The sequence below is a fragment of the Phoenix dactylifera genome, chromosome 10 (assembly GCF_051530095.1).
Source record: "Phoenix dactylifera cultivar Ajwa chromosome 10, Ajwa_hap1_PhDact_Kaust_v1.1, whole genome shotgun sequence".
Classification (NCBI taxonomy): domain Eukaryota; kingdom Viridiplantae; phylum Streptophyta; class Magnoliopsida; order Arecales; family Arecaceae; genus Phoenix; species Phoenix dactylifera.
In genome coordinates, this window is record NC_143199.1 from 7,765,670 (window position 1) to 7,777,990 (window position 12,321).

At 38.3% G+C, this 12,321-nt stretch overlaps 1 protein-coding gene across 1 annotated transcript; it reads right to left on the reverse strand.

Moving 5' to 3' along the window:
• Positions 1–1,410: 1,410 nt before the first annotated feature.
• Positions 1,411–10,132, reverse strand: LOC103720072 (uncharacterized). Its single transcript, XM_039119806.3, has 3 exons — positions 9,055–10,132; positions 1,896–2,092; positions 1,411–1,752 (listed from the first exon to the last, which is right to left on the reverse strand). The coding sequence occupies exons 1-3, from the start codon at positions 9,916–9,918 to the stop codon at positions 1,632–1,634; spliced, it is 1,182 nt and encodes a 393-aa protein (XP_038975734.2). The 5' UTR covers positions 9,919–10,132; the 3' UTR covers positions 1,411–1,631.
• Between the last annotated feature and the right edge of the window lie 2,189 nt (positions 10,133–12,321).

Here is a 12,321-nt window from a genome sequence, read left to right on the forward strand (position 1 = left end):
ATTGGTTTTCTGATGTTCACTGGTCCTCAGCGTATGCATTTGAAAACATACGGTAGTGTTTTGCTTCCAAGTGGGTGATTTGCATTTCCACTTACAGGCGAATAAAGTGTACGAAAGGAATGATATAAATTTGAAAAAGACAACCATCTTGATTCTCTTGCAACCTGTCTATTTTATTGCTATCCTTAATATACGGAAATCATTTCTTGGCCTTTTGTGTTCATCCTTAAGTATGTTATTGTTGATAAGTAAATATGGTTTTGAAACCGACAAAATATGCTAATTAAAGTCACACGTTCATTTTGGTGCTGATATTATTTCGAATTCTGGTTTGTCTTACGAAATCTTTCATATGTTATTTTCTGATCTTTTGGCACTAATTCATTGCTGATATTCCATCAAAGTTGCCAGGCTACTTGATGAATCTATGCTTCCTTCTACAGGTAGTACCCTGGAACCATATGTTTTGTTTCATGGCAGCCAAGTTCCCGGTCCTGGTACTGATTGCAGTGCAATCAATTGGGAAGTGATGAACAGTTTGCACATCAAACATTGTCCTGTGATTCTGATGTGTCCTGTAGCGCCAATATGGATTCTGCCACCAAACAGACAGAAAGCTCTAACTGATTAGCATTAACCAGAACATTTATAGTTGCTTCTAACTGATTAGCATTAACCAAAACATTTATAGTTGCTTCCAAAGAGAAACAAGATTATTCTAAAGCCAATGCTCGAAGCAAGCTATTTATAGTACCGTGCTGTGTGTAGGAAACTATGAAAAGAATGATAGTAAAGGGGACTTGCCCTTTTTAGTAATCTTGCAAGTGATTCCTTTGTTAGACTCATAATTACAGAAGATGGATCATAGCACAGTAAACACCCTGATGAATTTTCTGCAAATATACAAGAACCCCAGTCAATTGCCTGCAATGCACAGGGTAAGCAAACTAACGAAGAAGCACAACTGTCTCAAAATGAATTATTATCCAAGGCAGGATCATGCCTTATGGAAAATAGTGACGGTGACTACGTGGATGCTTCTATTCATTCTGATCAATCAGAGTATCAAAATGGGAATCCTGACAAATGGAAAATGAATAGGAATGAACTGGAGAATGTAAGTGCTTTACAAATGCCATCAAACACTTACTGAGGGAGAAATTTCACAATTATCTAGAAAGGGGAAAAATCTAGTCTCCAACATAAAAAAGAAAAATGAAGAGCAACAAAGTCCAATTTCGACCAATAAATCACAAACGATCAGTCATCCCATGTAGTACATGTATAGTTTAACAAGAGCTAAACATAGTCCTCTCACATGCATCATACGACACAAACTAGTTATTAGCAATTCCAAAGCATAAACCTAACCAATGAGAGAACATAAACCCAAGCAGTGCCATCAGCATAGAGACAATCAGTAACCTGAACCATAGACGCACGAAATCATAGCTTACAAAACTAGATAAAGCCAAACCAGATGCATACCTCTTGTCATTCCTTACATCAAAAGAGAGAACTCAGATGCCTCTAACTGGCTGTCAAGCGTTCATGCCAACTGGCACCTCAAAAGTAAACAAAACATCCACCATTACAAACATAAAACTAAGCTCCAAAAGGACTCGTGACAGTCAGCTTTTTCTGCATAACATCTCGCCAACTTCCTTCCAGTATTCAACTAATTTATGGTCTTGGGGTTTCACCTGTTCTAGCTTGCCTGCAGCAAATATGGCGTATGCATCAGCAGCATACCTGTGGAGTAGACAAGACAGCAGCAAAACATGTCAGTCCACTATGAATATTCTAGCCAGATGTTGGGGAAATTGAACAAGAAACACAAAAATAACCTCAAATAATTTGATGGAAACAAAGAGGTTAAAGTTAGATCCACTCACTTGCCAATGCCAGGGAGCTGGGTCACATGAGTCCAGTCACCTTTCAAGTAACGTTCAGAAAGATCAATGATCAACTGAGCACGCTTCCACTGCAAGCCCAGGCTCCGCAACTTATCCACTATCTGCTCCTTCAGTTTCTTGTTCACGGACTTTGCATCAGGAAACTGAAGGAAAAAACCTGGCAATACTTTTCGAACCTGCACCCGAGGTGACACGTGAATCGGCCGACGGCCATGACAAGTACAATCTATATGCATGTTCAATTTTTGTTTGGAACTTGTTTCCCTTGTCTTTTTTTCCATATTAGAAAAAGACCTTTTGAAGGCTTTATTATGGGGGGCAGGGGGGATGTGGTCTCTCTACTACTCAGCATGTATATATCAGCATTTCATTCTGGCCAGTCGCTAAGGAAAGAGCAGTAGCAACCTATCTAGGAATCTAGCAAGCAAGAACACTGTGCAGGGAGAGAATTAATTCAAACAAGAAAATCCAGTTCATTCCCAGATATCAGGTATGCTATATATGCAGCTTATTTTCCCTCCTTTCTTTTCTTTTTTTGAACTTTTAGGTTTCCCATTAAGCCATTCAACTCTGCACCCAAGTTGTTTTCCCACTTTATCTTATCCTTTTAAGATTATGCGTTCGCCAAAGGTTCTATGATATATCTGCCCTCATCAGATTATTTCCAACAGTTGGAGTATGGTGCAGCATAAAACAGGATTTGAAGAACATTGAACATAAAGTTCCCAAAGATCTTGCCATTGGTCAATTTAGGAAGACCGAAAGAAAGGAAACAGAGCAACAGATCGGAACATTGTTTGTTTCTTCTTTTATGGTTATGCAATCACTTACAATGTGTTACTATAGTCAGAGTAACCAAATAATTTCTCAGCATCACCATTGCACTTGCATCCGATTGTAGGTTGGCTGTGGCACCATACATGCTCGCGTACTTGTATATCGAATTTGCTCCACCATGGTCAATAAGGAAGTCATGATCAATGTTGAAGGTCCGTTGTATTTACCATAGTTATGGCTATTTTCCTACTTTCCAAAGCTTTGACCTGAAGATCAAGATTGATCAGTACCAACTATTCTTCCACATGGTCATGATCAATATCATGCAAATCCGAGTGAATAAGCTTTGGCAAATACATTGCCTTCTTTTTGGGCTTTGCTATCAATTCGGATAACAATTTGTTCCCACCCTCCCTTCAATTTTCTTATAACCTTCCTGGTTCATTAATTTGAGCAAATTAATATAGGATTCAGCTAGTAGGAAACTTCAACTTGCTTCGACATCAGCATCATCAAGATGGAACAAGCCATCCAAGGTGAGTTTTTTCATGGTTTACAACCTTCACCAAGCTTTAATTTCACAATCAAACAATAATGGAGTCAATAATACTTTGAACCATAATGTGATTACAAGAATTGAATAATTAGTGATACATCTTCTATATTAAACAATATCCTTCAAATCACATGGGTATACCTTTTATAGTTTCTTCAATTACAACATAAATAGAAAATAATCTTGAGCCATCCCCTTTTTCTAAAAAAAATACTTATATGATATATACAAAATACGTAAAATTTATTGATATCTTCAATTATGTTAGATAGTAATTTTTTAAAATATTTTAAAAGGAATGAAATAAAACTATATCCATTTTTCATTTTATATCAAATAGAAAAAGTTAATTCTTTTTATGAAAAGAATTGATAACTAAAATGAATACCATACCCGAAGTTATATGCGGACCTCTAGAGAGTTGTTACATTCAACCTTGTCCAAATTATTGATGAGGAATTTTTTAGACATTTGGTAAGTGGTATATGTGGCCTCATTAAAATTAACAATAATGATATAGGGACGCTTGGCCAAAGGACCTCAAGTAAATTATGTGGTCTTATTTATATCCGTAGGAAGAAGGATTAGTGTGACCTCATCCGATTTACCGATTCATCAAGGAGGATTTATATGGCATCATTGAAGAATTCATACTGCCTTGTCGGCACCGAAACTAACAAATTCCACCCAAGATGCCATAAATCTATCCAAACTACCATAATAAGCCAAGCAATCCAAAAGGAGACCAAGCCATTATGGGAAACATTTTAAATATGGCAAGCTTCCATAGTAACCCAAGCATCATGGGAAACTTAAATTGACGCTTACTAAGTTGTATATTATTGATTCGAACCAAACCCAAAACGTTCGGGTTCAGGTGAGTCCATTTTGAATCGGCCCCATCCTTTCTTGACCCAAACTACACCCGAATGACATTAGGATTCAATTAGGTGAGAAAAAGATCCAGATCTGACCCAGATTTTTAGATCGGGTCCAATTTTCGAACCCAACCCAATTCACGAGTCTTCAAATATGGATTGAGTCAAGTCTAATCAAGTTGGCACCGTGTTGGCTCACAGGTTGACCAAAGCAACTTGAAGTTCTGATGCTAAGATAAAAATATTGAGAACATAGAAAATTAATATCATTAAAAAATAAAAATGAAATATTTCTGTTATATAATTTACAACATTTTAAGATTTAATTATAAGTCTAGAAATGACGCAATTATTGAAGAAGTCTATCAAGAAATCTCAACATTTTCCCACTTTATTATTTTTGTTTACTCAGATTTTACATCATCCCTCGTGAAAGGCATCAAAGGCTATTCAATGATGCTTGACTATAAGCACTAATCTTTTGTAAATCCTCTAAGCCCACTATAAAACAACTTCACACATGAATCCTATTCCGCGCTCATTCCGAAGAAAAGGAGTGGGACATCCCGGACATGATTATTGGAAATGGCTATACTAAAATCTTAATATATTTCACGTGATCTACATGTTGCATTAAACAAAGGTTACAATTATCATTTCAAATTGTACAATCTACATTCTTGTTAAAAGAGATCGTTTACATGTATCTAGTAAAAGCAATGTTCATTATGGTGAATTCAAATTGAAGTTTGTAGCATGTCAATGCTAATAATATTCAAATGTTTTTGAACTAGAGCTAAAATCTAAACATTGTTCAAAAAATTCAGAATTGCAAACATCTAAATCCTCTTTTTCAAAATTCCTAGGCCGCTTCATCGCATTTGTTCAAAACTCTAGCTCTAGGTCTTGCATCAATGCGGTATTCATTGCAAACCCAATCCATACAAAGTTTAAGATGATATCTTCTTCAATAAGAAGAAACAATTATAAAACTATGAAGGTTATCTGATGCAAAATTATTGTTACAAGAGCATAATTCCAAGTATGGTCTTCCAAAGAAGAAAGATCAATCAATTACAACTAATTCTATAGTGAAATCACAAAAGGGACATCCGTCAAACCATAGGAAGGAAGATCCACATCTTTTCCACCAAAACCTACACATCCCACTTCGAAACCTTGTCCATCATAAAGTTTTGGATAGTGTCAGGCCGCCTTTTACAAGATTTGTGCATCCATCACTTTTAGGTGTGGTGAACGAACAAAATCAAACATTTTGCCAATAAGGATTGGAAAGAAGGGATTGATAAGATTACAAGGAAAGCAAGATGTTGGTTCTAAGACCTTTCAACAAGAAACCACTTTTGATAGAAAATCTTGTCAATAGACATTGTTCTTAGACAAGCTAGTATAGGTCATCAAGAAAACATTGCTTCCAAAATCTCTTGATAACAAAGTAACATACTACTATGGATAGCGCAATCCATTCACATTGGTCCATAATGCGATGACCCAAATATATGGAGCTCCAAAACTCCCTATTTACTCTAGGCACATTGTGTTTGAGATTACAGGCATCATTTATACGTACATATATACATATATACATACAAGCATACATGCATGCATGCATGCATCCATACATGAAATGCATACATACACACATGCATGCAAGCATGTATCCATCCATCCATTTATGTGCATCATGCTTGCATGCATATAGTTTGAGCATTAGGATTTAGGGATATACCTGCTAAGTATAAGATTTTACCATAAACCTTGACAAATTAACAAATAATTCATCATCATATTTTATATACGCATGTATACATATAGATACATAGTACCAAGCTTTTAAATAATGGTGGAACAGCTTGATGTCCACCAGGAATGGGCCGAGATGGGGCGAGTCGTTTACCATCCTGAGTGTTGGTATGAAAGGTGTCTCATCCATGGAAAAAAAAAATACTAGGACAAACCTATCCCGCATTATTTAAGACCTTGATACATGCATGCATGCATACATGTGTATATAAATATATACATACATATATATGCTTGTGCATGTCTTTATTTAACCATTGTTATTAAATGACTAGATCATTAATCATAGATGTTTAAATCACTTAAAAGTTGATTAGGTGATTAAATAAAGGAAATTATGCATGTCTATATGCATGAGTTGCCTTAGCTATCAAGTTAACATGAGTCATAAAACTAAGCGTGCAAGTTGACCAAAGTCACAAATTTTCCAACCTTGTTAAACAAACTAGTTACAAAAGGTGAAAGTTACATTAAAAAGAGAAACGGAGCTATTTGTTTAACTTTTAAGAGGGAAAAAAAAGCTTCCTTTGTTAGGTTGATTTGATTAAAGAAATATTTACACTACTTTGATGTTCAATTGTATTGAAAGTGTAGTTAGCACTTGAATGAGGTGGATTTAAAATTTGGGAGGCGTGTGTGGTGTTCTATAACATAAGATGCATTGTTATCAGGACACAGCACATGAGTGTCAAATGCCCATGTGTCATAAAGTGTCTGGCATAGCAAGCTTAGAAAATTAAGGACATGGCACAAATTTCATACATATATATATGTATCTTCATATGTATATATGTTCATATGTATATATGCATGAGTGCAATGACACACACATGATACACATGTAGCACCTCACACACTAAATAAATATCAGGTCTGTTTTTGAACCACTGAGGGCAAACTTGAAGTTTCTTCTAAAATAAAGCCCAACCCTCTTGGCTCATGGTGAATCGGATCTAATAACCATTTGATCTTAAACCCACTTTCCATAAGATATGCGCTGCAGATCTTTCTACATTCTAAATCCCTAAGGATCAATAAGGTTCCTATGGCTTGCCTCCTATAGCAATGAAGGTGATAGACATGCCTATAGCAATGGGATGCCATTAAGTGTCTTGAGTAATTTTTCAAAATCAATGAATATCTAATATTGGGCTATCATGTGAGAAATAAGATTCTAATCTCAAACACGAACTAATTAGATTCGTAGCTGAGGTTAAGACCCTCAATTATATGATCGTAACTACAGATATAGAAAGCTGATGATATATGATTTGTTTGTGGCTCTATACGAACCAAAGTCAAAAGTGCAATGTAAGGAAACGATATAGACATCAGGAAAACTATTTTGATAAGGTGATAAGGTGATAAGGGCCTGTAAGTGTACAGAATGACCTTGTGTGATAATTAGAAAATAGCCAAGGCCAACAAACATAAACATATTACCTTATTCTGTTATTATGATTGGAGGATTGCTTTGTACATAAGGTGATTCCAACTTGGGAGAAGCAATGCTACACAAACCATCTGTCCATGTTGGAAAATATGCTAGCACATCAAATTAGTAAATAGAAAGGCAAGGAAGGAGAGAGAGGAAAAAAAAGTAGCTAGAATGAGAAGGGGAAGAAAAAGAGGGAAAAGCCCACAACCACCACCTTGCACAGCAATTGTTGACTACTATATGCCACTGTTGCATGGGCATTTCTACTACCCATATAGGAAAGAAGAAAGACAATCATATGGTGAGAACCTGATGAGAGTGATTTATGACAACATATAACTTAAGAAATAATTAGAGCTAGAAGTGGGCCGGGCCGGATTGGGCCATGCCCCTACTCGAACCTGGCCCAAATTTTTTCTCGAGCTTCGGGACAAGCTTAGACCCCAAAATTTTTGGATAATCCAGGCTCAATCCCGAGCCCGAGCCTATCCCAAATTATCCGTTTGGGCCAAGAATAGATTCAGCCAGACCCGATTGAAATTTAATATTTCATAATATTGCTTCACAAGGCAATAATCTAGTTAAAAATTTGGCTTTCTCCTATAGCACATGTAAATGATGCATGATACATTATTCTCAGCCAATGACATACTCGAGCCCGGCCCAAAAAACAAATGGGCTCTACATTTTAAGCCCAAACTCAATTTGAATTTTGTCGGGCCTAGCCCGAAGCCCAGCCCAAGCGCATTTCCAGCCCTTTCTATATATTACCTCTACTCTTCCTAAGCAAGTTCATGTAAAGAGGCCATGCAATGGCATGTGGCAATTCATCCATGATGTGGATAAATTAGTTTCTTTTTTAGTTCTAACAATGACAACTAGTTATACATTTTCACAAGTTTCGATAGGAACTTTGCAATTGTATGTTTCCATCAAGGAAACTCCAGGTCCAGTTAACACCGACATGGGTTCGGATGATAAAATTTTTTGAGAATCATGAATGGGCCGCATGAAGCAGCTAATTTGACATATTAGTGCAGCCTTAGCAGCTCTAAGGCTTCAAAATAAAATTGATATGTTTCAAGTAAGTCCCAAATCTTGCAAGATCTGAAATTCTTCTTATAAACAGGAAAAAAAAGAGAGGGGCTAAAGAAGAAAAGAAGATGGAATACAGGAGGAAAATAAGTCCAGAGAAATTAGGCAAGAATTGATGAAGGGCATCTGAGACTAGCACCTTCAGTAACATCAAGAACACCTCAAATTTCGAAAATATATTTGGCAAAATCATGCAATGGTCGTACCAAAACAAAATTAGGAGAACATGGCGATAGCACAAGCAGAACATTGGCTTGGAGAGGAGAGTGGAAGAAATAAGGTTTGATATGATGACACAAAAGTGATGTTTAAGGCAACTAGAAAGTGATGAAATTACACCCAAAATCTAGTGATAAAAATTCAAGAATGCAGACAACAAAACATCTAGGCATCTTTTCTAACGTCCCTAGGCTACTTCGTTGCTCATGTTTAAAGCCTTTTCTCAAGGTTTTCCGTCAATTTGGTACTCATTGCAAATGAACGAATAAAACTTTTTCTGTTATCTTCCTTATGCAAGCAAGGGCAACTCATCTCACCAATAAAACTTTTGGGGGAGAAAAGGGAAGCTACCTGATCGCCCGTTGTTACATTGAGCAGGATGCATATAACCAGGACCCTCCAGGGATCGAAGCAGTGTCTTTCTTGCAGGAGGTTGTGGGACGACCGCGGAGCATCCCACATATCGTGATCACTGACTCTCCTGTAGGCGTCCGAGTACTTCTCCTCGGCAGATAGCTGGATGCTGCGCCGCTTTCTCCTCCCCTTGCTGCGTTTCTGCGGCTGCCTGTTTGCATCCGTCCTGCCTTTGTTGCCCGTCGTCCTTGGCCTCTTCCTGGTGGCCGCGCCACTGGATGAGGCTTTCGCCTTCCCAGTGATATCTTTCTTGACATCAACGACGACAAACCTCTCGGCAGGACAGGGGAAGAAACGGGTGACCCGTCTGACGGTGGTGGTGGAGGCGGCTGTCATCTTCCTTTTCCTATTCCTGAGAGACGGCGGTGGAGGAGGAGTGCCGGGGCTAAGGAGGTCTTCTCCCTTTCCTATTCTATCATCAACCCTTCTTCCTTTGTAGGCAAAGGATGCAATGAACTCGGCAGGCGACAGGCCGTTGAGGATGCTCGCCGGTCTTGTCATGGTGGTCTTCTTCCTATTGGTAGTGCTCTGGAGCGACGATGATGGTAGTGGTGGTGGTGGAGGAGGAGTATTGTTGTTGTTGCTGTTGTTGCTGCTGCTGCTGTTAGGGCTGAGGAGGCGCCATCCCTGTCCTACTCTTTTATCAACCCTTCCTCCTCCTCCTCCTCCTCCTCCTCCTCCGCTGCTGTTCCTCTTCCTGATACCATCGTCATGTCCTCCGCCTCCTCCTTTGTAGGCGAAGGATGCGAAGAACTCTTCAAGCGATTGGCCGTCGAAGGCAGGCTTGCTGCTGGTGGCCATGGTTTCCTATCGATCTCCTCCCCTTCTTCAGGGATTTCAGCTGGGCAATTCAATTAAAAAAGAAACGGAACGAAAGAAACAAACCGCGGCAAAACGAAACTTGAATTTGAGACCAGGCGCCGAAGAGCAAAGATCGGGGGATAGGGCATCCCCGCTCGACCCGCCGTTACCCTCACCCTCCACCCTACGCACATACCTTCTCTTCCCCGTCTTTAAAACAAACAAATAAATAAATAAATAAATTTATTAATTTAATTTTCGACCCGATCTAACCATTTAATTCATCAAACTCACCAAGTCAACTTGTCATGCCCCCGACTCATAAAGAACTCTCCCCACAAGTATTCAAGACATCTCAATATGATATCATAATTATGCAGCAAAATCATTAACCAATAATATGCAAACTTTATTTTTTTAACTAACACAACTTACTATATTTCACAATTCTAACAATAGTTTTAAGATAAAACATCAATTTAAATAAACCCTAATCTAGAATAACTTGTGTCAGAGTTTTTCAAATCGTTCTCTCATATTGAAAACCCTTGTAGTCTAGTTCTATAAATCTGAAAAAAAAATAATAAATCGTATAATAAACTAAACAACCCAGTAAGCAATGAGCACTCTAGCTAGATAAATCAGGCAATAATATACAGAAAATAAGTATATACGCAATACTAAGATACAAATCAAATCTTTCTTAAATTCTGAAAATTTCTTTTTTCATGAATTCGAATTTTTTCAAATATTCAATTTATCTTATCGATCCTAAGCTATGACCACATGTTCTCTATGGCAGGGTCATAACACCAACTAATCTTTTTGCAGTAAGCTGCGCATCATCTTGCAGCAAAGTCCTTCAGGACCGTTAGTCTGCTGGCGGTATGTCACTAATCATCTTAAACACGACCTTTAAGACAAATCATATGCCAACGTATTTGTTAGATATATGCCCTAGAAGCCAATCTGACTGACACATTATTAATTCTGGGACATAGTTTTGTACTTGACTTTATTATTATTGAATAATAAATGGGCATCTTTTTCATTCATATTATTTATGTGTCTATGAATCGTCCAAGGAATTAATAAGATGGTGATATATATTCTCAAGAATTGAGAATTTGAGCCATGTATCATTGGTGATTAAATTCTAAATTCTCCTGATCAATGGATCATCACGAGGACGGTGATCGATCCGATGAGATCAGTGCACAGATCGCTTTCCTTATGGATAGACGAGACTCGAGTCCATAGTGTAGGGACACTGAAGTGATAGTGCAGGTGCTTGTTAGAGAACAAGGGTACTGAGCGTGACCAAGACAAGAAGTCACTTGGATGTCTATCCACTCGTCAGTGACTTGCTTGATGTTGCAATAGTGTAACTGGTCCTTTGACCTGCGGTGCTTCGGCTACTCACAGTGAGGTTATTGTAGTTTGACTGCACATATACATGGTCTCTAGTCATATGGGTCTTTGTAGTGTAGATTGGCTGCAGTAGGTTCACTGTAGGAGTAGGGTATTCACCTACATGGAATCTATCGACCTTGATAGATGAGGAGTGATCGTATGTGATTTATAAGACTGAGTTCTAAGACCTTGGCCGGAGCAGTATATACGGTGGAGAAAGAGTTTTTCCCTCTCGAACTCAAGTCGAATAAATCTAGACATATGACAGACGACGGGGTTTGACGAGTTATCCATGACCTCCGATCTGTAGGGATCCACGATAAAAGAACTGTATCATACGATAACTGCACCTAAAGGTTAATCATTCCATTTCGCTGGGTGGCCACTACATGCTGTTAGGTGTCACTGGTGGATGGTAAGACTCACAGGGACCATCTTGATGGTCGATGTTGCCCAAGGTGACAAGCCAAGAGGGAGAGCGTGAATTGGTTTCTCTAAAATTTTTACTACCTTAATTGAGTTAATTGATGAGTGAGTGAAGTTAAAACAATACATAATGCAAACACACAAGAAGTATAGTGGTTCGGTGCTCTCCTAAGTACCTACGTCCACTCCCCAAGCGACCCCTTGGGAATTCACTATAATCCCTCGGATTACAGTTGGATTGTTTTCCGGGCTCACAATCCAAAAACCTTTACACTTTGGTTTTCCGGGATCACCAAAAACCTATGTTGGTTTTACGGGCTCACCAACAAACCTTCACAGTTGGTTTTACGGGTTCACCAACAAACCTACACCGTTGGTTTTACGGGCTCACCAACAAACCTTTACAAGGTGATTAAGAAGAAGAAGAAAGTTGAAACTCCTAGATGAGCAAATATAACAACTATGAGCTACAAAGAAGAGTTTAGAATATAGTTATCGCTTTGATGAGACTTCTCTCTTCTTTGTCAAGATTGCTTCACTCTTCAAGGGTTGGTGGAGCTCTTA